Source organism: Schistocerca americana, chromosome 1 (genome assembly GCF_021461395.2).
Source record: "Schistocerca americana isolate TAMUIC-IGC-003095 chromosome 1, iqSchAmer2.1, whole genome shotgun sequence".
Lineage (NCBI taxonomy): Eukaryota > Metazoa > Arthropoda > Insecta > Orthoptera > Acrididae > Schistocerca > Schistocerca americana.
The window spans coordinates 1,260,464,267-1,260,490,214 of record NC_060119.1 but is presented as its reverse complement, the minus strand read 5'-3'; the positions used below and the strand labels follow the sequence as shown (position 1 = coordinate 1,260,490,214).

General features: G+C 43.5%; 1 protein-coding gene across 1 annotated transcript; it reads right to left on the bottom strand.

The window, feature by feature from the left end:
* Positions 1–439: 439 nt before the first annotated feature.
* LOC124574274 lies at positions 440–25,617 on the bottom strand. The gene is made up of 4 exons (XM_047131154.1): positions 25,511–25,617; positions 21,092–21,244; positions 16,367–16,525; positions 440–669 (listed from the first exon to the last, which is right to left on the bottom strand). The coding sequence occupies exons 1-4, from the start codon at positions 25,607–25,609 to the stop codon at positions 511–513; spliced, it is 570 nt and encodes a 189-aa protein (XP_046987110.1). The 5' UTR covers positions 25,610–25,617; the 3' UTR covers positions 440–510.
* Between the last annotated feature and the right edge of the window lie 331 nt (positions 25,618–25,948).

Here is a 25,948-nt window from a genome sequence, read left to right as displayed (position 1 = left end):
CAGTGACTCAGTAACTCAGTGGTAAAACGCCAAACACGGATCCAAAGATCAAGGGATGCTCCCTGCCGATCCTAGGGTTTTCCTCTGCCCTTTATCATCACTTTCACCTCTGGCAACGTTCGTTAATGTGAGAAAGGACGAGTTGCATAGCTGTCCAGAGTCCAATAGGCTGGTTAAGTCAGTTGAAATATCGGGGGAAGGCATCCGCAATAGAAGAATGTCCACTAAAATACTGTGGTGTTCAAACTAAGCTTCGGGCTGATGGCAGATCTACATATTCACATGAACCACAGTTACAGTCAAGAATCTGTTCAGCATAGTACCACGTAGATATTATCTGGGAGAGTGAACTCTAAGGAGTCATAGGCAGGGGGTCGAAGATACAAGGAAAAACAGAATCGGGTCAAGTAAATAAATTTGCATACTTTGTTCACTTATTTGTTTAGTGATGGACACAAAACGTATTTATTTCAGAGAGAGAGCACAACACTGTCCGCCCGCCACTGCGCGTCACAGGAGGTCCTCCTCGACCTGGACGACCCAGCGCCAGCAGCCCACGACCTGCCCTCCGTACTGCCACACGGTGTCCAGCCGGTACTTGCCGTACGGCAGCGCCGGGAACTTATCCAGCTGAAACATCAGCGGCGCGCCCCGGATCTCGTACGTGCCCTGCCAAACACACACCATTACGAGTCAGCTGTCTGTTATATCTGCTCGCTATAGTGGTAGATTTTTCCTAGCTCCTGTATTCTCTTTATGAAAAGAAAAGTAAGTTCAGCACCAACATTACACTGTGTACCTCTCCGCGTTCCCTTTTTGAGGCGTTATCCTTCCCGGACTTAAACGTCGCTCTTTGGAATCCAGTCGCGTACGGTTATAAGGGTACCAACACACGCTCTCCTAGGCATCCCCTTAACTTGCAGCAGTACTAACAAAGCAAGCTTATAAGCGAGTGGCCGCCGGTTTACCTAATCTTTCCCTCGTCTGCTATACAAGCATAGATGTAGCCAAAGCTGCTCTAGTGCACTTATCAAGTGTTTAACAAGAAGCCAAGGTTTGGGGTTTCACGGTCTTGTCGAGTACCATACCAGAGCGCTAGCCGTACGAGCATGCAAGTTAGCGCAACCGACTTGGGAAGCAGACCCGTACTCCGATTGAGTCACATGGTGACGGAATTTTCCTGATGTGTTTATTTATACATGATTTACATCTTTTTCTTCAATTAATAGCGTTAATTACCGAAAATTTTTATGAATGAAAATGAAATCCATTTACGGTGTCCGGCATATAAGCAATAAGTTCAGCGAATTAATATCTGTGTAAATTCAAAACAACGGCTCTTTCCCTTTCTCTACGTACGTTTCCCCTTGCCTTTTCTCTGTTTCACCTTGGACTAGTTTTTACTACTGTAACATCTGTTCATATCCAAATCCCTACAGACAATAAACATATTATTATTATTTTGAGCTTTTCCTCATTACAGAGGCATATCTCCAACATAATAATTTACCTGGAAATGACAGTACAAACAATAAACGTTATTAAACTATACTCTCAAAATATTTCTCCAGGTGTTTCGATCTTGCGTGTCCTCTTCCTCTGCGCCCATTCTTCTCATTGTGTGCTGTACATTTTGGAGCCAGGTGGTCACAGGTCGTCCTCTTCTTCTTCTCCCCTCCGGTTCCCACTCCAGTATCAATTTTGGTATTCTGGCTTCCTCCATTCGTCGTACATGCCCGTACCACTGTAATTTCTTCCTATCCATTACGTCATATATTCTTTCTTTTATTTCCATTCTCCTTATTACTTCGGTGTTCCTTATCTTTTCTTTCCTGGAGATTCTTGCCGATCTTCTCCAAAAGTCCATCTCTAGAGCTTGTAATTTTTTAATGTGCTTCATGTTAATTGTCCAGGTCTCCGTTCCATACAGAACCACACTCTCTAATATGGATTTGTATATTAATTTTTTAGTTCTGCTCATTAGATTCCTGCTCCATAAGACTGAGTTAAGCATCCCAATGACCCTCCGTCCGCTATTAATTCTTTTATTGATTTCTGAGTCTGATTTTCCCTCGATTTCTAAAATGGATCCCAAATAACAGAAAGTGTTTATCTTTTTGATTTTCTTTCCTTCAATGTATAGCTCATCTGAATCATTAGTCAAGTATTCTGTTTTTTGGTAATTAATCTTCAAAGTTTTGTATGCTACTGCTAGTTGATTGCACATATAGTTAGCATCCTCCCCATCTTGTGCTACGACTACAATATCATCAGCAAATAATAAATGATGTAGGTAAACTCCATCTCTTATTTCTAATCCCATACTATTACATTTACGAGACCATCTTCTAAGGCTAATATCTATATAGATTTTAAATAATGGTGGTGACATGGGACAGCCCTGTAAAAGGCCTTTGCTTGTTCTAAATTTCTGTGAAAGTTTATTACCAACTTTCACTTGGCAAATGTTATCTTTATACATCTGTTGTATTATTTTAATCAAGGAAGGGTTTATGTTTGCCATATGTAGTGCTCTCCAAAGTAATTTTCTTGGAACAGTATCATACGCTTTTTCTATATCTATGAAAATTAATCCTATACTTTTTGATTTTCCCTATGTTTCTCCAAAAGCTGTCGTAAGGTGAAAATATGGTCTACACATGATCTCCCAGCCGTGAATCCACATTGTTCTTCTTGGGTTCTCAAATTTTTTTCCAGTTTGATTTTAATTACTTTCGCAAAAATTCTCATTAATGTGTTTGTAATAAAACAACAAACATAAGTGCAATATAATAAAAAAAACACATTATTGAACACACGAATATACCCTCAACACAATTTATGAAAAGAATATATGTGTGGGAGAAACAATTTGTCTGACTGCGAGAAACAAAACAAAACCGCACATTTTCGCAGCACAGCACAGTATAGCATTTTCTTTCTCACAGTTGGTTTTAGCAGGAAACCTCTATATATAGGGTGCTCCATTCATTGTCGCGCTATAGTTGGGTTTGTAAATTGCTGGCTCTACATTAAGGCAAATGGATATTTACATTGTAAAGAAATATGAGTGTTTCAGTTGGACCGCCTCTTTCGGTTTGTGGAAGATGGCGCTGTAATAGTCACAAACAAATGGGTCACTATGTTAGACACACAGATGGTAGCAGGTAGGCTTTTCAAATTAAAATATAGAACGTAGGTACGTTTGAACATTTCATTTCCGTTGTTCCAATGGGATACATGTACTTTTGCGAACCTAATCACTTCTGAGAACGCATGCTGTTACAGTGTGATTACCTATAAACACCACATTAATGCACTATGGTTGGGTTGCTAAATAGCTGGCTCTACATTAAGGCAAATGGATATTTACATTGTAAAGAAATATGAATGTTTCAGTTGGACCGCCTCTTTCGGTTTGTGGTAGATGGCGCTGTAATAGTCACAAACAAATGGGTCACTATGTTAGACGCACAGATGGTAGCAGGTAGGCTTTTCAAATTAAAATATAGAACGTAGGTACGTTTGAACATTTCATTTCCGCTGTTCCAATGGGATACATGTACCTTTGCGAACTTAATCACTTCTGAGACCGCATGCTGTTACAGTGTGATTACCTATAAACACCACATTAATGCAAATCACTTCTGAGAACGCACGCTGTTACAGTGTGATGCTAAATAGCTGGCTCTACATTAAGGCAAATGGATATTTACATTGTAAAGAAATATGAATGTTTCAGTTGGACCGCCTCTTTCGGTTTGTAGTAGATGGCGCTGTAATAGTCACAAACAAATGGGTCACTATGTTAGACGCACAGATGGTAGCAGGTAGGCTTTTCAAATTAAAATATAGAACGTAGGTACGTTTGAACATTTCATTTCCGTTGTTCCAATGGGATACATGTACCTTTGCGAACCTAATCACTTCTGAGAACGCATGCTGTTACAGTGTGATTACCTATAAACACCACATTAATGCACTATGGTTGGGTTGCTAAATAGCTGGCTCTACATTAAGGCAAATGGATATTTACATTGTAAAGAAATATGAATGTTTCAGTTGGACCGCCTCTTTCGGTTTGTGGTAGATGGCGCTGTAATAGTCACAAACAAATGGGTCACTATGTTAGACGCACAGATGGTAGCAGGTAGGCTTTTCAAATTAAAATATAGAACGTAGGTACGTTTGAACATTTCATTTCCGTTGTTCCAATGGGATACATGTACCTTTGCGAACTTAATCACTTCTGAGAACGCATGCTGTTACAGTGTGATTACCTATAAACACCACATTAATGCAAATCACTTCTGAGAACGCATGCTGTTACAGTGTGATTACCTATAAACACCACATTAATGCACAATGGTTGGGTTGCTAAATAGCTGGCTCTACATTAAGGCAAATGGATATTTACATTGTAAAGAAATATGAATGTTTCAGTTGGACCGCCTCTTTCGGTTTGTGGTAGATGGCGCTGTAATAGTCACAAACAAATGGGTCACTATGTTAGACGCACAGATGGTAGCAGGTAGGCTTTTCAAATTAAAATATAGAACGTAGGTACGTTTGAACATTTCATTTCCGTTGTTCCAATGGGATACATGTACCTTTGCGAACTTAATCACTTCTGAGAACGCATGCTGTTACAGTGTGATTACCTATAAACACCACATTAATGCAAATCACTTCTGAGAACGCATGCTGTTACAGTGTGATTACCTATAAACACCACATTAATGCAATAAATGCTCAAAATTATGTCCGTTAACCTCAATGCGTTTGGCAATACGTGTAACGACATTCCTGTCAACAGCGAGTAGTTCGCCTTCCGTAATGATCGCACATGCATTGACACTGCGCTGACGCATGTTGTCAGGCGTTGTCGGTGGATCATGATAGCAAATATCCTTCAACTTTCCCCACAGAAAGAAATCCGGGGACGTCAGATCCGGCGAACGTGCGGGCCATGGTATGGTGTTTCGACGACCAATCCACCTGTCATGAAATATGCTTTTCAATACCGCTTCAATCACACGCGATGCCGGGCATCCATCATGCCAAGTACATCGTCATGCAGTGAAACATCTTGTAGTAACATCGGTAGAACGTTACGTAGTAAATCAGCATACATTGCATCATTTCGTCTGCCATCGATAAAATGGGGCCAATTATACTTCCTCGCATAATGCCGCAACATACATAAACCCGCCAAGGTCGCTGGTGTTCCACTTGTTACAGCCATCGTGGATTTTCCGTTGCCCAATAGCGCATATTATGCCGGTTTACGTTACAGCTGTTGGTGAATGACGCTTAGTCGCTAAATAGAACGCGTGCAAAAAATCTGTAATCGTCCCGTAATTTCTCTTGTGCCCAGTGGCAGAACTGTACACGACGTTCAAAGTCGTCGCCATGAAATTCCTGTTGCATTGAAATATGGTACGGGTGCAATCGATGTTGATGTAATATTCTCAACACCGACGTTTTTGAGATTCCCGATTCTCGCGCAATTTGTCTGCTACTGATGTGCGGATCAGCCGCCGCAGCAGCTAAAACACCTACTTGGGGATCATCATTTGTTGCAGGTCGTGGTTGACGTTTCACATGTGGCTCAACACTTCCTGTTTCCTTAAATAACCTAACTATCCGGCGAACGATTCGGACACTTGGATGATGTCGTCCAGGATACCGAGGAGCATACATAGCGCACGCCAGTTGGGCATTTTGATCACGATAGCCATACATCAACACGATATCGACCTTTTTCGGAATTGGTTAACGGTCCATTTTAACACGGGTAATGTATCGCGTAGGTAAAAAGACGAGGGCTAGTAGAAATCCTTGGGTAACAGAAGAGATACTGAATTTAATTGATGAAAGGAGAAAATACAAAAATGCAGTAACTGAAGCAGGCAAAAAGGAATACAAACGTCTCAAAAATGAGATCGACAGGAAGTGCAAAATGGCTAAGCAGGGATGGCTAGAGGACAAATGTAGGGATGTAGAGGCTTATCTCATGAGGGGTAAGATAGATACTGCCTACAGGAAAATTAAAGAGACCTTTTGAGAAAAGAGAGTCACTTGCATGAATATCAAGAGCTTAGATGGAAACCCAGTTCTAAGCAAAGAAGGAAAACCAGAAAGGTGGAAGGAGTATATAGAGATACAGGGGCGATGTCCTTGAGGACAATATTATGGAAATGGAAGAGGAGGTAGATGAAGATGAAATGGGAGATATGATACTACGTGAGGAGTTTGACAGAGCACTGGAAGACCTAAGTCGAAACAAGGTCCTGGGAGTAGACAACATTCCATAAAGAACTACTGACAGCCTTGAGAGAGCCAGTCCTGACAAAACTCTACCATCTGGTGAGCAAGATGTATGAGACAGGCGAAATTCCATCAGACTTCAAGAAGAATATAATAATTCCAATCCCAAAGAGAGCAGGTGTTGACAGATGTGAAAATTACCGAACCATCAGTTTAATAAGTCACAGCTGCAAAATACTAACGCGAAGTCTTTACAGACGAATGGAAAAACTGGTGGAAGCCGATCTCGGGGAAGATCAGTTTGGATTCCGTAGAAATGTTGGAACACGTGAGGCAATACTGACCTTAAGACTTATCTTAGAAGAAAGATTAAGGAAAGGCAAACCTACGTTTCTAGCATTTGTAGACTTAGAGGAAGCTTTTGACAATGTTGACTGGAATACTCTCTTTCAAATTCTGAAGGTGGCAGGGGTAAAATACAGGGAGCGAAAAGCCATTCACAATTTGTACAGAAACCAGAGGGCAGGTATAAGAGTCGAGGGACATGAAAGGGAAGCAGCGGTTGGGAAGGGAGTGAGACAGGGTCGTAGCCTCTCCCCGATGCTATTCAATCTGTATATTGAGCAAGCAGTAAAGGAAACAAAAGAAAAGTTCGGAGTAGGTATTAAAATCCATGGACAAGAAATAAAAAATTTGAGGTTCGCCGATGACATTGTAATTCTGTCAGAGACAGCAAAGGACTTGGAACAGCCGTTGAACGGAATGGACAATGTCTTGAAAGGAGGATATAAGATGAACATCAACAAAAGAAAAACGAGGATAATGGAATGTAGTCGAATTAAGTCGGGTGATGCTGAGGGAATTAGATTAGGAAATCAGACACTTAAAGTAGTAAAGGAGTTTTGCTATTTGGGGAGCAAAATAACTGATGATGGTCGAAGCGGAGAGGATATAAAATGTAGAATGGCAATGGCAAGGAAGGCGTTTCTGAAGAAGAGAGATTTGTTAACATCGAGTATAGATTTAAGTGTCAGAAAGTCTTTTCTGAAAGTATTTGTATGAAGTGAAACATGGACGATAAATAGTTTAGACAAGAAGAGAATAGAAGCTTTCGAAATGTGGTGCTATAGAAGAATGTTGAAGATTAGTTGGGTAGATCACATAACTAATGAGGAGGTATTGAATAGAATTGGGGAGAAGAGGAGTTTGTGGCACAACTTGACCAGAAGAAGGGACCGGTTGGTAGGACATGTTCTGAGGCATGAAGGGATAACCAATTTAGTACTGGAGGGCAGCGTGGAGGGTAAAAATCATAGATGGAGACCAAGAGATGAATACAGTAAGCAGATTCAGAAGGATGTAGGCTGCAGTAAGTACTGGGAGATGAAGAAGCTTGCACAGGATAGAGTAGCATGGAGAGCTGCATCAAACCAGTCTCAGGACTGAAGACCACAACAACAACAATGTATCACGAAACAAATACCGTCCGCACTGGCGGAATGTTACGTGATAGCACGTACTTATACGTTTGTGACTATTACAGCGCCATCTATCACAAAGCGAAAAAAGTGGTCCAACTAAAACACTGATATTTCTTTACTTACTACACGAATATGTAATATAAAATGGGGGTTTCTATTTTTAAAAAAACGTAATTGATATCCGTTTGACCCATGGCAGCGCCATCTAGCGGGCCAACCATAGCGCCATCTGGTTTCCCCCTTGAAGCTAGACAAGTTTCGTTCTTAGTAGTTTCTTTCGTTTGACACTTATTTAGTGATATATTTGGCCCTGTCACTATCAATGGACCACCCTGTATATACGCCCGTCTGATTGTCCATTAGAATATCGTGTAAAAATTCGAAGGAAATTGGTCAGGAACTTTTCGAGACGTTTGGTAACAATGTTTACCCTTTATATTTTGCGTATATACACATTATAAAAGATGGGTAGCCTGTGTCTGTCCGATTGCTCACTAGAGTATCTTCTAAAAATTTTGAGTAAATCGGTTAAGGACTTTTCGAGATTTTTTGCAACAAAATTTTCCTTTGTACTTATGTATGTGTTGTGTACATCAAAAAATATATATGTCCGCCTGATTGTTCATTCAAAGCATCGTGTAAAAATTTGAAGTAGATTGGTCAAGTACTTTTCCGAATGTTTATAGCAACTTTTCCCCTTTACATACAACATATATATTTATATATTAAACATGTAACATACGTACATCCGAATGATCATTAGAACATACTGTAAAAATTTGAAGTAGATCGGCCAAATACTTTTCGATATTTTTAGTAACAACATTTAACAACTTGCCCACATACCATAGTATACAGGGTGTTACAAAAAGGTACGGCCAAACTTTCAGAAAACATTCCCCACACACAAATAAAGAAAAGATGTTATGTGGACATGTGTCAGGAAACGCTTAATTTCCACGTTAGAGCTCATTTTAGTTTCTTCCACCTACGTTCAATGGAGCACGTTATCATGATTTCATACGGGATACTCTACCTGTGCTGCTAAAACATGTGCCTTTACAAGTACGACACAACATGTGGTTCATGCACGATGGAGCTCCTGCACATTTCAGTCGAAGTGTAGGTACGCTTCTCAACAACAGATTCGGTGACCGATGGATTGGCAGAGGCGGACCAATTCCATGGCCTCCACGCTCTCCTGACCTCAACCCTCTTGACTTTCATTTATGGGGGCATTTGAAAGCTCTTGTCCACGCAACCCCGGTACCAAATGTAGAGACTCTTCGTGCTCGTATTGTGTACGGCTGTGATACAATACGCCATTCTCCAGGACTGCATCAGCGCATCAGGGATTCCATGCGACGGAGGGTGGATACATGTATCCTCGCTAACGGAGGACATTCTGAACATTTCCTGTAACAAAGTGTTTGAAGTCACGCTGGTACGTTCTGTTGCTTTGTGTTTCCAATCCATGATTAATGTGATTTGAAGAGAGGTAATAAAATGAGCTCTAACATGGAAAGTAAGCGTTTCCGGACACATGTCCACATACCATATTTTCTTTCTTTGTGTGTAAGGAATGTTTCCTGAAAGTTTGGCCGTACCTTTTTGTAACACCCTGCAGATTACATATATAATTGTAAAGGATATACATCAAAATTATGTAGCCTGTATCTATCCAAATGTTGATTAGTGTATCATGTAAAAATTTGAAGAAAGTCAGTGAAGATCTTTGTGGCCGCTGTTAACAATGTTTCCTCTTTACACATTATGTACGAATTTATATTCTATACACATTAGAAAATAAGGATTCTGTGTCTGTCCGAACATTCATTACAGAATCGTGTGAAGTAAATGGTCAGCAACTTCACGAGATTTTTGGAAACAGCGGCTCGTCCTGTTACAGAAGTACAGATTTCAAATACATATTTGTGTGGTCGTTACAAGTCCTCAGCTCTTGGTCTTGCGGTAGCGTTTTCGCTTCCCGCGCACGGAGCCTAGGGTTCGATTCCCAGCGGGGTCAGGGAGTTTCCCCGCCTCGAAATGACTGGGTGTTGCTGTGTGGTCTTGATCATTATGCATCGCCATCATGGTCGGAGGAAGGCAATGGCAAACCACCTCCGCTACGACTTGGCTTATTCAGCGGTGCGTGTCCCCCGCATAGTTCTGTACGCTCCTCGGAGTACGGGACCTAATCATCTCATCATTTGTATGGTACACATATTTAACAAATACGTAGCCCATGTGCGTCGGAAGGTTTGTTGGAGAATCATGCACTCATCTGAAGTAATTCGGTCACGTACTTTACGAGATTTCTGGTAATAACATTAAGCGATAACTTGTCTTTATATAGTAGTGTAGATTACTAAGACGAATGACTGATCATTGAAACACATTTTTGTGAAGGCGTAACTCATTTAATTGCTGTACACGTATATTCTGTTGAACAAAGCATTGCGTCCGTCCAGTTATATGCACATCAAAGAAAGTTTTGCATCACGTCTGTTCCGAGAGTTCCGGAACCTGTACAGAAAATTGGTATAGAGATCAACATAAACATCATTTGCGCACTTTTTATTGCTCATGAAAAGCCCTGCACACACTGCATGTAATAAGGGTAGTAACGATTGTCATGCAAAACGTTCCACGCGGTCGTCTGGCTTATCCTGTACTGGCGGGCCAATTGCCTAGTATTGACACGGCGGTCGCCTCCCACAGTGTTAATCACGTTTTCCTCCAAGTCTAGTGTCCGATTATTTGAGGTACGTCCTTCATGATTTCATGCTTCCTGAAACGAGTCTGTCTCAGACAAACGACGAAACACTGTTGCAAACATTGAATGCCGTGGTTGTTGTCGTCGGAGAAAGGTCTCCTGATACAACCTCGCTACCCGCCACCCTTTGCCATTTGCCTTTCCGTAAGTAGACGCCATATAGGCAAGCTCTCGATTCGAATACGGAACCATTGTGTACAACGCAGTATCATATCCACTACGAGTCAGCAAGAGCAGTAAATGGGGCACAACATTACTAATTTCTATGGCAGGAGAGGAACACACTTGCAGATAGACGACGCGTTAAATGGAAGGGGCAGCTCACTAAATTACGAAATCAGATCTTCACCGTGGATGTAGAGCATATATTATTACCACCAAGTTTCAAATCGCGCTATGTCCGCAGCTCGTGGTCGTGCGGTAGCGTTCTCGCTTCCCATGCACGGGTTCCCGGGTTCGATTCCCGGCGGGGTCAGGGATTTTCTCTGCCTCGTGATGACTGGGTGTTGTGTGATGTCCTTAGGTTAGTTAGGTTTAAGTAGTTCTAAGTTCTAGGGGACTAATGACCATAGATGTTAAGTCCCATAGTGCTCAGAGCCAAATCGCGCTATGATTACCATTAAAAGATAGGAAAATTAGAGCTCGTACTGAGGCGTTCAGACAGTCGTTTTTCTCTCGTGGGATCCGCGAGTGGAACAGAGGGGGCGAAAAATGACTTTGGCGCGAATTGTGCCCTCCGCCATATACCGCTTGGTGGCTATCGGAGTACATATGTAGATGTAGGTCAATCAGTCCCGGGGATTAAGAGACTTTGAAAGCATAATGGTAGTTGGAGCAAGACGCATGGGACATTCCATTTCGGAAATCGTTAGGGAATTCATTATTACAAGAATCAAGTGTCAGAGTGTGCCGAGAATACCAAATTTCAGGCTTTACTTCTCACCAAGGACTACACAGTGGACAGCGACCTTCTCTTAACGCGAGGGAGCAGCGGCGTTTGCGTAGAGTGCTGACGAACAAGCAAATCCACGTGATATAACCGCAGAAATGAATGTGGGACGTGCGACGAACGTTTCCGTTTGGACAATGCAGTGAAATTCGGCGTCAGTGGGCTATGGCAGCAGACGACCGACGCGAGTGCCTTTGATAACTACAGGACATCGACTGCAGTGCCTGGCCCGGGCTCGTGACCATATTGGTTGGATCCTACACGACTGGAATTCCTTGGCGTGGTCGGATGAGCTTGGATTTTAGTTGGTCAGAGCTGATGGTACGGTTCGAGTGTGGCGCTGACCCCACCAAACCATGGACTCAAGTTGTCAACAAGGCACAGCGCAGGCCGGTGGGGCCTCCATAATGGTGTAGGGTGCGTTTAGATGGAATTGACTGGGTCCCCTGGTGTAACTGTGTTGTGACTCAGAATTCGCAATTTTTGACAAACACAACTTTTTTTGATGAAAGTTCACAAGTTTGATGATGGAACAACAAACGAAAGGTAACGATAAGGATGCCAGTAAAAGTCTCCTGATTGAAGCTAACAAAAGTTCACTTCTAATTTTCCACAAAGGTTCGTGGTAACACACACACATCCTATTAACAGTCCAAGGGAAATCAGAGCTCGTACGGAAAGATATAGGTGTTCATTCTTTCCACACACTATACGAGATTGGAATAATAGAGAATTGTGAAGGTGGTTCGATGAACCTTCTGCCAGGCACTTAAATGTGACTTGCAGAGTACCCATGTAGATGTAGATGTAGAGAATTCAGAGACGAAGGCGTAATCTTAAACGGTCGCAGTACACCAGGTCGGCATCCGGCGTGAACTGAACTTGGGGGCTGGTTCTAGCCCCTAAATAGCTATCTCCAGACAATCAGGTTTTGGCGTAGTGGTACTTCCTGCAGGCCATGGCTCGGGTTCCCCCCTGCAGGAAGTAGTACTCGGAATGTCTGTTTCCATTATCTTGTACGTAAATAGCCGGTTTTTACCATGGTGCTTTTGGTTCGCCTTGAGCATAGACAACCTCCTCCTCTGTGATGTAATATGGGTTGCCGACCCTCACGGGCTACCTTGGCTCCGGTGTAACAAACTGAACATATCGTTGACTCGAAATGGTTATATTCGGCTGCTTGTTGGCCGTTCGTAGCCATTCATGGACTTTTTTGTTCCCAAACAACGATGGAATGGTCACTGGGCCACAGTTTTTCGCGACTGCTTCCACGAACGTTCCAGCAAATCCGTGTGAATGATTTGGCCACCAAGAACGCCCGGCATGAATCCCATGGAACATTTATGAGACGTAGGTCAATCCGTGCAAAAATCCTGCACCGGGAACACTTCCGCATTATGGTAGGCTATAGAGGCAAAACGGCTGAATGTTTCTGCATCAGCTTCCAACGACTTGTCGAGTCCATGACACGCCGAGCTGATGCACTAAGCCGGACAAAAGGAGGTCGCACACGATATGAGGAGGTATCTTGTCACCTTGGATACAGCTGAGCATAGACTCGTTCTCACCCAGTTTGTGACCTCCGATGAAGCCGTCAACTCTATCTACCAGCTCTATACACGTCCCAGATGGCACTTTACTTTTGTAAATGTTGAACTTTTACTTCAAGAGAAGAGTTCGTAATTGGCTGTATCATTCGTAAATTTTCGGCTCATTCCTGTAACAATGGATTGTGTAAAGTCAATTCTACTGATAAAGTCAATTTCTTCTAATAAAGAAAATTATTGTTTCATATGTTATAGTTCCAATCAGCTATCTCCGAGAGCAGTCTAAGAACTGACAGCTATGATTGGACGATTGTAGCTTTATCGAGTCATAACACTCTGCACTTGCGTATTTCTGATTGAATATGGCATACACGAGCAGCTACGACCTCTTGAATAGTGCAGGTCGGAATGGCCGAGGGGTTCTAGGCGCTTCAGTCTGGAACCGCGCGATCACTACGGCCGCAGGTTCGCATTCTGCGTCGGGCATGGACGTGTGTGATGTCCTTAGGTTAGTTAGGTTTAAGTAGTTCTAAGTTCTAGTGGACTGATGACCTCAGATGTTAAGTCCCATAGTGCTCAGAGCCATTTTTTCTTGAATAGTGAGTCTATGGACTAAAAACAAGCAATAAATGTCCAGCACTTGATGCCAAATCGACGCTTTTGCCTATTCATGGTGTCGTAATTTTAATGGTCAACAGTCATGTTGATGTTAATCCAGATGTACAAAGTTTCTATAAAGCTACAAGGTGTATAACTTTGCTTCCACCGTTTTTTCCCCAACATTTGAGGTTTTAATGAAACAAATTAGTTACATATGTATCATTCAAAGTATTTTCTATCGCTGGCCACTACTTTCCCCCATCTTTCGGGCAGTGTACGAATCCCGCGTCGAAAAAATTCTTCATCTTTTGAAGCGATCCACGAATCGATCCATTTTGTGACTTCTTCATGAGATCGGAAGTGTTGGTCAGCCAGGCCGTGTCCCATTGATCTAAACAGGTCATAGTCAGAGGGAGCAATCTCTGGAGAATACGGCGGGTGTGGTAGAACTTCCCATTTTAGCGTTTCCAAGTATGTTTTGACCTCTTTTGCAACGTGGGTCGAGCGTTGTCATGCTGCAAAATGACTTTAATCTGCCTCTCGCTGTATTGCGGCCGTTTGTCTGTTAATGTTCTGCTCAAACGAATTAATTGCGTTCGATAACGATCACCTGTGGTTGTTTCACTTGGTTTTAACACCTCATAGTACACGACGCCGTGCTGGTCCCACCAAATGCAGAGCATGATCTTGGAGCCGTGAATATTCGGTTTGGCCGTCGATGAGGAAGCATGGCTGGGATATCCCCATGATTTTTGCGTTTAGGTTCATCGTAATGAACCCATTTTTCGTCCCAGTCACAATGCGATGCAGAAATCCCTTCCGTTTTTGCCTCTGGAGCAACTGTTCACAAACACACAAACGCCGTTCAACGTCTCTTAGTTTCAGCTCACATGGGACCCAAGTTCCTTCTTTCTGAATCATGCCCATAGCCTTGAGACGTTTTTAAGTGTCACTCCCACTAATCGTGCTAATTATTCTTGAGTTTGACGCGAGTCTTTACTCAGCAATGTCTCCAATTCTACATCTTCGAAAACCTTCTCTCTTCCACCACTATGCCGGTCTACGACATTAAAATCACCGTTCCTGAAGCGTTGAAACCACTCATGACATGTTCTTTCACTAATAGCGTCCTTACCATACGTACTTTAGATCATTCGATGAGACTCTGCGCTGTTTTCTTCATATTGAAACAAAACAGTAACAACTCCCGCAAATGAAGAGAATTAGGCTCGTGAACTGACATTTTCAATCAAGAACAACTTTATGATGCAGACACAAATCGACTAATGTTTGAATGAGGTTATGTTGAGCGAGATCAAAGCTAACCGCCTGACGTCTGCGATCTCTTTCTTCCAACCGCTACCTAAAGAGTCCGTATACAGAGAGAGTGGCCCTAGGTGAAGTTGCCCGTGATTGGTTGATTAGCTTTCGCGCCATTTTTCTGCCAAACGTCTCATGCGCTTCCTATGTTCGTCGTGCTTTTGAGTTGAATTGAAGTTCAGAGGACTTTCAGAAACGATTAAAAGGTATTTGAATTATTGAGAGACTTGTTATGCGTTGTGCATGCATGTTCGATTTAGTTGTATATCGTTTTTAGTACGTAATTAGCGTTTGCGTGCGTACTGGTAGCATCACAAGCTTTTCTGGAGCCAATATCTGACAGTCGTTGCTGGAAACGGAAAGTTCCTGTAATTGTTGTGCCATGGTCATTCGAGTTTATAGCGTCAAACTTAATTTCGTTCCGAATCAGAACACTAGGCATTATTTTGTTTTCAGTATTATTGCCTGACTGTTGACGCAGGCAAGGTGTGAGCACGTTTTCCGCAGTTGTCGTGGTTGCTGAAACATTATTCGTAGTAAATAATCGTAGGTACTCTTGAAGACAGTTTTTAATAGGCCTACTTACTGTGGGGTAGAAGGGATACGGTAGTTTTCTTGTCATATTTGGCCGTTATTACAGTAGCCTACATTTAACATTACCTGATTTTTTTAATTCTTTTCGTTTGTTATCTACGAGAGGTATTCAAAAAATGTCGCGAGTAGTTGTTTACTTGTGACATGCAAAAAGTTTGAAGACGTGACAAGAAGTACTAACACGTCTCACACTTTTTGCATGTCACAAGTAAACAACTGCTTATGACTTTCATTCATCTGACGTAAGACAGGTACGTCAAATCTTTAGCGTTATGCACTTCATACAAAACAAATGCTATTCACTATATTTTATTTATTTACGTTACTTTCATTGCAATATGTCTAGTAAACGAACTTTAAAGGAGATAGATGCAAGTAACGAATAATTTTTACAGCCACTGTATCAAATTTTCCTGTGCTGTACGTAGTAGGCTCTTATGAGTATCTTATAGCTGTAAAGAGAGGCATTTAACGAATGATTTCGCCGTATTGTCTTCTGCTTTTGATTCGGTGAGTGTGTACTCAACTACTCCACTACTGGCCATTCAAAAGTCCCGCCCACAGTTTGGCAGAAAAATGGCCGCCGTATCGTCCGGTTGGCCACTGTCTCCCTATACAGCCTCTCTACCGCCACTTGCCGTTGTCACCACCTATCGGCATACGGCGGAAGCAAAGTTGTACATCGTGTATAATAACACTGCAGGCACGGCAATCCAAACAGCACTACCCTATGGATCCCACTGCAAGGATGTTCAGTTTGAGCGTCGCGTTTTCACAAATTTTATTGTGGATCCGTAAACAGTGGCGTGGCGCGTTGCGAGCTGCTGACCTTGGGGATGGGACACTTGCCGCCGGACATGTGGCCGAAGAAGGTTTCGAAGACGATCCTGGCCTTGTCCCGGAGGGCCGTGCAGTAGTCCTCGGCGTCCATGTCGTAGGCGTGCTCGCCCCAGCCCCCGGAGCCCCACTTGGCGATCGCCAGCTGCGCCTGCAACACACCGTGTAGGCTGCCTGTAGCACTCGTCGTCGGGTTGTCTGGCACACAGGAGCTGAGAATACATCGGATATGGCGACCGTGAAGGGAATCAGAGGGGGCGACAGAGCTGTAGCCTATCCCTCATCTTAGTCACCGTACACAGAGCAACCAGGAAAGGAAACCGAGCTGCGATGGAATTTTCCTGGCATGTTTATTTCGGTATTTTTTCGTACCTTTTCTTCGGTTAATACCTACGTTACCCAGAAGTTGTGAATTTGTATGTATGTAAGTGAGTAACACGTATATTTTCCATTTCATGACTACTGTCCACACAGATATTAATATCTGTGTAAAATCAGAGCAAAGGACAGTTGGAGGAAGGTGGAAGGAGAAGTGATTAGAGGGAGAGAGAGTGACAGCGTTAATGTTTTTGCTCTGAACGACTCAAGTACTAACCCTCAGTGAAAAATATGTATAGAAGTGAGGTACGAATGTGTGATACCAAAAGATTAAGTTAGTGATCTCTGCACGCGATTTATGAGAATAGAGGAACTGACATGTTGTGAGCGTGGGGTTGATCTGCTATTCTGTTATTCTGCACAATGGATTAATCTGAGATGTACCCTTTACCCTGTGGTTCCTGCGAGATGCAATTTCCACCCCCACACTACTACAGAAGTCACACAGACGGTCCTAACGTTCTAAAGAGAAATGCCTGAAAAACTTTCAGCAATAAATATCTTCTGGAGTCGTCCGCGGTAAGGAAATGACACAAAAATCCACAAAATTTCTTACGTAACTAGTGGGATACTTGGGTACTGGAGTAGTGCTAGTTAGTGTAAGAGAAACATTAAACTAACGAAAATTATTATTTATTTTGCAAAAATTCGGAGAAATCACAATGGCACTTTTAGTTATGAATTGAACAAGTTATATGCTGGTTCTTTTTGGAATGTGAAGTTACCTGTCAAGGATAGTATTCTCTAATGAAATTTCTATACAAAGTTTAAGATTGTTATTGACTTGGCAGAATGGCTGACAGGCGCACCTATTCAACTTGAATAATTATCCGTTAGAATGTTGCTAGGTACGGTCGAGGCTGTCGCGTGTGAAATGCAGTGAAGTGTATTGTTGTGGAGGAAACATGGGGCTCGCAAGAGCTGTAGCGCACAATACCGTAAGCTGCGATGACTGCTGTCTGCGCCGCTCGCTGCTGACAAATAAGATAACTCTCGTTCTATCTGAATTGACCTTCGCCATCAAACTCTCCCTACACCTTGAAGTCAAGGATTCCTATTCGCCCCTAGTCTAACTACTGGCGTGGTACACCGGTCAGATAACCAGTCCACCGCGATGCCACTCAAAAATTCGCTCGCAGGCGTTTAACTATAACTCTGTCCGTTCACACCGCACAATGAGTGTGTCGGCCAACACAGTGAACTACGCTTAATCGCAAGGACTCAATGTAGAGTCGCACTCCGATTCGCTCTCGACAGAGCTGCTCTCCCAGTGAAGTTCTGAGGAGAGACTTGTTCCTCGCTCCAAGAGCGACAATGGAACGGCGGCTCTCCACGCAAGACGTGAAGGGGTATATCTTTTGGTCTCTTCCATTACTCCTTCAGCTCAAGGCGTCAGAAATATCGTCTGCCAATCAGCATTGCTCTTCTAAAACGGGAGAATGACGTTTCGTTTAAGGCGACCAATCCGGAAATCTGTAGTATTGGCGTTTGGCGTTTGCTGTCTCCCTGTGAAAATCTCTGAAACTGCATGCTATGTGTAAAGAATGCGTAGGTTGGACGCTCCCACACAATGTAGCGGAATTTGCTTTTAAGCCAAACACGGGGTCGTTCCCCCTTTCACTCGGGCACACATGTTCTGCTCCACGGGTGGCCGAGGTTGACTCATCCTCTAAAGGGACTGGCCTCCAGGTGTGTGGTCTGCCTCTCTCGAACTAAAAGCTCCTGTGGCCGTCGTGTCTGGAATGTATGTGTGTGCGCCAGCCTCGAGTATTTCAACCCCAGTGTGCACTTGTTATTTGCATATCGTTTACATGAATTCATACAACATTGACTTTATCTTTTCGAGTTGGGGTTCGAATGAAGCGTCTTGATGTGCGGAATATGTAAGCAGTGAAGGTCAGGAGACCACGACGTCTTACAATGTGTACTATAAATGATGGAAGAATGTGGCCCTTAACAGTTACACATCGGGTATTGCGATCAAATATGAATAAAAATCGGCGACTGTACCTAAATAGATAATTTAATCTTGCCTGGATACTCCTTCACATACTGCAGCTTACTTTATTTTCACTTTTAGAAAGCCGTTTTTTCGAATTAATTTGTCACAAAAGCATGTCAATAATTACATTACTGGACGTCCGCACAAAATCAAGAAAGGCAGTACGCCATCGTAGCAAAATCAACGGAAACAGCGATGCAGGATCACTCGGCGATATGAGTAAAACTGCAACATCACATTGAATGATCACTTTTTCGAAACTCCGTAATTGCCTCCCCCTACGACGTATAAGTTGGAAATTAAGCTCAAAATTGCCTGCACAATCATAAGTAATGGTGCAAGAGCAACTTCACGCCCTCGGTATTAGCAACGTTTCAAACTGCAGGAAGTCAACACATGCGATCGACACGCCATAGCTCAGACGTTCATGACGTCACAATGACGCCACATTTCACCACAATTCAGTCCGAAGCCGTCATGAAAGTGTGATACTATGGGAAGGTCGTCACACACCCTCTTACCAAAATTTCACCCCTTTTTTTGACGCCTGTACAACGGAGGACAAAACCGTGGCTCCCAGGACTGAAATAATGTGGAATTTCTTTATCGGTTGCCGAGGACAACATGTCAGGAAAACCTCCCCTCGGAATCGACGCGAAAAGATCCCATGGGATGGCTTTAACGGCCTCAGTGGAACTACCCCTGCACTTGCGGCGTTAACGTTTACACATTTCGCGATCGGAAACGGCAGTTTGCAGTGTGATGTGCAGCAGTACGACGTTCTTCACAACTTTTGTCACTGCTGCCATCCCCCGGTGGATTTAATCCTTTTCTAGGGACTTCGTGAGGCTGTTACCCCATTGAATGGGATTTCACACATTTGGAGTGTACCGTGACAGCAATTCTTGCTGTGGCGTACGGGTTGGACGACTAGGGACCGGTCCAAACGATTCGACGAAATTTTAAAATGATCCGGAGCAGAAAATCGTTTATACGATTTATCATCCTTCCTTTCTCGCGTCATCCTGTAGCAGATGCAGCAACACAGTGGCAAAGGTTCCCTTTAAGACCACCAAGTTTGGCAACATCATCCGCCCATCTTTGATGAGCATATTGAAAATGTACCTGCACCGAGATATCTCGTGATGGAATCCCAGCCGCCTGCAGTTAGGCTACTCTGCTGCTCTGCTATCAGGAACCGCCACGCTTTTGGATCAATACAGAGCATGGTTTTAGGTGCCTTTGAGCCAAATTTCAAACTTGTACGTCCTAATGACAGCAATTGCAGGGTTTCGAAAAAGTGATACCTCGGGCAAAGTATACATAAAGAAACAAAATGTAAGGGCGAAATAATTTGTATATTATTCTGTCAGGAAGCTTCATATCAGCGCACACTACACTGCAAAGTCAAAATCTCATTCTAGAATTTGTGTGTTGATTTACATGGCTTGTTTTTGTCGTTAAAACCGTCTGCGACATGAAAACGAAATCGACATTTGCACTGCACCCCGTCTTATTTCTCACAGTAGGTTTTAACAGAAAAGCTGTACGTTGCTGATTGAAATATGTTTGTTAGAGGTTATGGTAATAATTTGAAGTAAACCGGTCAAGATCTTTTGAAACTTTTTGCTAAGAACTTTACGCTTTGTGTTTCAATGTAGACTATGATTCAATGTTTTTAATCAGCAGATAGTAAGCAAAGTATTTAGGTAAAAGTAAACAAAAAAATATTGGTTCAAATGGCTCTGAGCACTGTGGGACTTAACTTCTGAGGTCATCAGTTCCCTAGAACTTAGAACTACTTAAACCTAACTAACCTAAGGACAGCACTCACATCCATGACCGAGGCAGGATTCGAACTTGCGACCGTAGCGGTCGCGCGGTTCCAGACTGTAGCGCCTAGAACCGCTCAGCCATCCCGGTCGGCCCAAAAAAATATTGTTCCAACCGATAGTCGAACCAGTGACTTCGCATTTACAGGCCTTTACACAACGCATTCAGCTAGCAACAGATATTCTTGCCTAACAGTGTTCGTGAAACTAATCTTCAAAACTGATTTTTTGCCAATTGCAGTTGAGGAATGCGTTGTACTGCTTTAGAAAACGGATGTTCCGACACTGGCCTTCAATTCCTATAAGTACGGAGGAAATCGGAGAAGACAAGACAGCCTGTGAGGTCACCTTGTCAGAGATAAAGATGAAGAACAAAGAAGAGCGGTTTCATAAGCCCATCTCACATTTACAAGCGCTTAACTCGGGAAGATTGAGGACGTGTCTGCAGCTGCACTGGACTGTCCACAACCCTCCCATTGCACGTACGAGGGAGCGCCCCACTCACCGGCATCTGGTCGTCGACGTCGTGGGGCCACGTCCAGTTGGTGGAGTACGTCTTGCCGCCCTCGCCGGCGTCCAGCTCGGTGGAGAAGACCACCTCCCCCGTGCCCTCGTCCTCGCAGCGCTCAAAGTGGTCCAGACGCACCTGGTACGAGCCCTGAAACAGCAAAAAAGCCACTTCTGCTGCTGCTGCCAACACGCACACAACGATAGCGTAAATCTCGACGTGTACTCCACCTATTTTTGTTAGGCTTGCCTCATGAGACTTTCGGGAAGCGCTTCTGACACTGCCACCTGGTAGCATTCAGAATCATACAGAAGGCTCGGGCTCTTGCGGAATTGGCCGAGACGCTGAACCAGCCTAATTGCGATCACGCACGACTAATGCATCAAACTGGTCCACTTCTAGAAATGGGAGTTATATTTAGCAATAGCAGTTTAACACAAAAGTGTTTCCGTGAAAATAATGAAGTAATGCACTGCGCAGAAAATGGTGAGAGAATAGGCGAGTGCCTATTGCTCACCTCCACAGTTTTATCTGCAAAAAAAAGGTACCCTGATCCCTCCAGTACTTGGATCTGAGCTTCGGCAGAGCATGGACGCACATCTTATTGAGCTTCGTACTTTCCTACTGTCAGGTAAAGTGTTTCTTGAGGACTGGTGACAAGGCAGGGTGTGGCGTGAGCCTTCGTTACAGCGTAAGCGTTCCTTCATTATCACTTTTAGATATTCCAGAGACCATTCATAACAAACAGTCATAAATGAATTTATTTTTACCGTTGTCTAATGTTTCTTTATTACTATAGTCTCTGAAGATACTATGTAGGCCTTGGTGTGCATCATGAACAAGATTACGTTGGATATATTCTAACTTTCCGAGTTTAAAGTTTTCCGTCACTTAAGCGCACGAATGAAATGTGAGACAAAATTGGTAATACCGGTGCGAAATGCCCTATCCCACCTAATGTACCTTACGACGTGTATGTGTTCATGCAGAAGCTACTTGTTCGAGAAACTTGACGTCAGACAGCAGTGAAGCAATCAATAAGTAACAGCATATGAAAGGAAAGTCCGAAGAGCCTGGGATAAGAGTGGATGCTCAGAAACAAATCCAGAATAATTTGTATTCCAAACCACCCAGCTTCAGTGAAGTGTAGTAGGTTATCACAGAGCTCATGGATAATGAAGCACCAGGTGAAGATGGCATTGTGGCAGGAATGTGCAAGGTAGGAGGGTGGAACAAACGGCCTTATGGAAGAAACACGAAAAACTGAAAGATACCGTAAGACTGGAAATGTGCGCTCATACACAAATTCCACGGCAAAGGCAACTGAACGGACCTGAACAACAAGAGGGATCCCCTTACCTTCAATTGCTGGTAAGGTACTCTCCACAGTCCTGCTGAGAAGAGCTGAACAATCCGATCACATGGCTGGAGAATATTAAGCTGGCTTCCGAAAAGGAAAATCCTGCGAGGAGCTTATGTTCAACCTTATGGGCATTCTGAGAGCTAGAGAAATAAGAAGCCAGAACACATTAGTAATGGAGTTGACAGAAAAACAAGGGAAATCGCAAAACAAACTCTGACAGACACCACCTCGGAATTTAAGTTGTTATATATCTAAAGCTCTAGAGACCACGAATGAAATCGCTGGAAAAATGGGTCTCAAACTCTCATATGAAAAGACGGGATATACGGAACACAGAAAAGAAGGGGAAAAATACTGGAAAATTAATAGGATAAATAAATTCAAACACATAGAAGAATTGGTCCAACAAGGTGGACTGGATAAAGATACAGTCAAAGGACCTCTCCACAAACTGACTCAGAACAAGTATAACAAACGGACAATATCATGCAAAGCCAAAATCAGGCATTATAATTCAGTTATAAAATCAGAAGGACTTTATGCTTTGAAGAGTCTTATTTTAAATAAGGAATCGTTAGAAGAACTTGAAAAGAAGGAAAGGAACATTCTCGGAAAATTCTGCGAGCGCGGAAGTCTACTAATGGGACTTGGAAACAACCCGGAAAGGACGCGTGAAATTTTATGGACAAGTAGTGATAATGAACGTAAGTCGACTGAGAAAAGTGATATTCAGTTACACCAAATCATTAAGTCCATCTCTACGTGGATAGAAGAGGTCAAAAGAGATGCACAAGAAACTGATATTAAGCTACAGCTGATCCAAAACAATCAAGAATTGAGAAGCAAAGTCAACAGCTTAAAATCATTTGAAGAGAAACCATAAAAAGAAGGTCCAGGCATTAGATTTCCGAGGAGAAGAGAAACAAAAGAAGTGAAAGAATGAAGAGGTTCGATGTCGTGGAACATATAATCTTATGTCGAGTGGAGTAGACAGACGTATCTTATTACTCCGAATGAACAAAAAAATGATCTGCTGTTATTGTCTCTGTTATAAGATTAGGCCTTTATAGTGAAAGCATATCGTTTTAGGACAGGAGATATCTCATTTCCAATAAGCATCTAGGTGCGAATAAGCGTCCGAATTGGTGTGTGCCTCTCACATCGGGCAACAGGATGAATCTCACTTAATAAATATTTTCACTCAATCCTATGGAAAAACCCAAACCTGAGACACAAAAGCAACAGTCAGCGTATCCCCAGGGGGGCACCACTGCTCGAGGCAAGTGCTCGCATGTGTTTCTGCTTTCTGCGTCACACACTGCTATTTAGGCACCAGCACGGTTGTTTCTCTACAGGCAGTGCAGAGCGAGACTGCAGACACTGTAAACACAAAAGTACTGCCTTCAGCTGAGGGGAAACTCCTCCAAATCATATGAGTCTTAGGTAATTGCATCCTCCTCAACGTTTGCCGGGTAGAGGGGCGGAAGCTATGTAGACACTGCCCCCCCCCCACATGTTTAGTGATAGGGGAGTTATCGAACATATTTCTGTAATTGAAGACACGCACGGGAAAACGGGCCAATGATCAACTGTAAAAGCTTAGGGATAAACGTTGCCATTTGCTGCCGGGTTCGGGAACTACGAAAATTGATATTGGTCTCACCCCCAACTGATAGTTAGTGGTGAGACCTATGTGAATTTTGGTATTTCCCGTACCCAGTAACAGATGGCAGCACTTATCTCTAACTTTTTACACTTGAGGTTTAGCCCGTTTTTCCGCGCTTGTCTTCAGTTCTTCCTGTTACAAATCTTGCTTGTTTGGCATAATTGCGCACGCTGATCAGTAATGGGTGTATGCCACTGAACTGTCCGCAGATGATGGTGGATTAAGTAGTGTTGACTAGGGCATCCTGGGAATCTTCACTACCGTCCACATCCGTGATCCAGTTTTGACTAAAGTGGCAGCTACATTACAGTGCTGTGATGCAGACACGGCTATGGTCGTGGTGCATAGCGCAGCAAAATACTGGCCGCCTGTTTACAATTCCGCTCACGAAAACTGACAGCGGCCGGGAGGGTGGTGTGCTGTCCTCATGCCCCTCCATATCCAAATCCATTGACTCCTATCGGCTGAGCAAGGCACGGCGACCTGTCAGTACTGTTGGCCCTTCCGAGGCCTGTTGGAAGGGAGTCTAGTTTTCATTTCGTTGCTATAACAGAGCCAATTTACAGGAAATGGATGTTCAGTTGATGAAGACAATGACAACATTCCTGGGACCATATACGCCTACACAGCGCGCACGGCTTCCTATCTTGGAGTACATGAATCCTTCTGAAGTTATAAATGCCTTACTGGGCAGCGAAGGAGTGCGAGAATATAAGTAACAATAGGACCTGTCTTCCGCTAACCATCTAAAATATATGTACTCGCTTTGACAAACATGAGTAGTACAAGATAATTTTGACTCGAGACAGTCTGGAAGAAGATCTGGGACACATCTAAAGCTATACGGTCTGACTGATAAAACATCAAAATCATTAGAAAATGGTGCTTAGTGTTGAATCGCTTGAGGAAAGGAGACGACATCAGTGTGGGGCCCACACGACTGCCCTCAGTGGACAGGTGCAAACCATGGAAAACGCACTCAATGCTACATACGTTGCCTGGACGGATCACCTACCTATCAGACCTGCTCATGTACCCACGAGTAGCGCTGTTTTGGCTAGAGAAATGTACCGCGCTATTAAAAAAAATGGTTCAAATGGCTCTGAGCACTATGGGACTTAACATCGGAGGTCATCAGTCCCCTAGAACTTAGAACTAATTAAACCTTACTAACCTAAGGACATCACACACAACCATGCCCGAGCCAGGATTCGAACTTGCGACCGTAGCGGTCGCTCGGCTCCAGACTGTAGCGCCTAGAACCTCACGGCCACTCCGGTCGGCGCGCTATTAAACAATTACACGATTTTCCGTTCCTTTTATTTTCCAAATTTAGCTACGGACCGCGTAGACGCAGCCCTTTGCCTGTGCACTGCTGCCAACTTACCGCCATCTGGAGGTTGCTGGGCGCGCCGGCCACCCACGCAGCAGCCAGGACGAGGCAGAAGAAGCAGCAGCGGCTGATGTCGAGCAGCGGCAGCAACATCGCGGTCATGGTGCGGCCACAGAGCGCGCGAGGGCCGCTCTTATAGGCGCCCAGGAGCCAATGCCCACATCATATCGCTGTCGCCATCTGCGTCCTGATGTGTTGGCACATTAGCAGCTTTTAGAATCAAAACTGACGGTTATCTCCGCTGTCATCGCTGGTTTGTAACACTTCATTATACTGGACGCTCAAACATCAGTTCCGGTCCAGCTCTCACGTGCAGCGTTAAACTAGTCAGGCTCACGCTGTCAACTCACCGCGTAGTTCCAAACGTCGGCCGACGCTGGCGTGACAGATCCTTACAAGCGAAGGTGGGCGTCGATTATTTTCAGTATTATG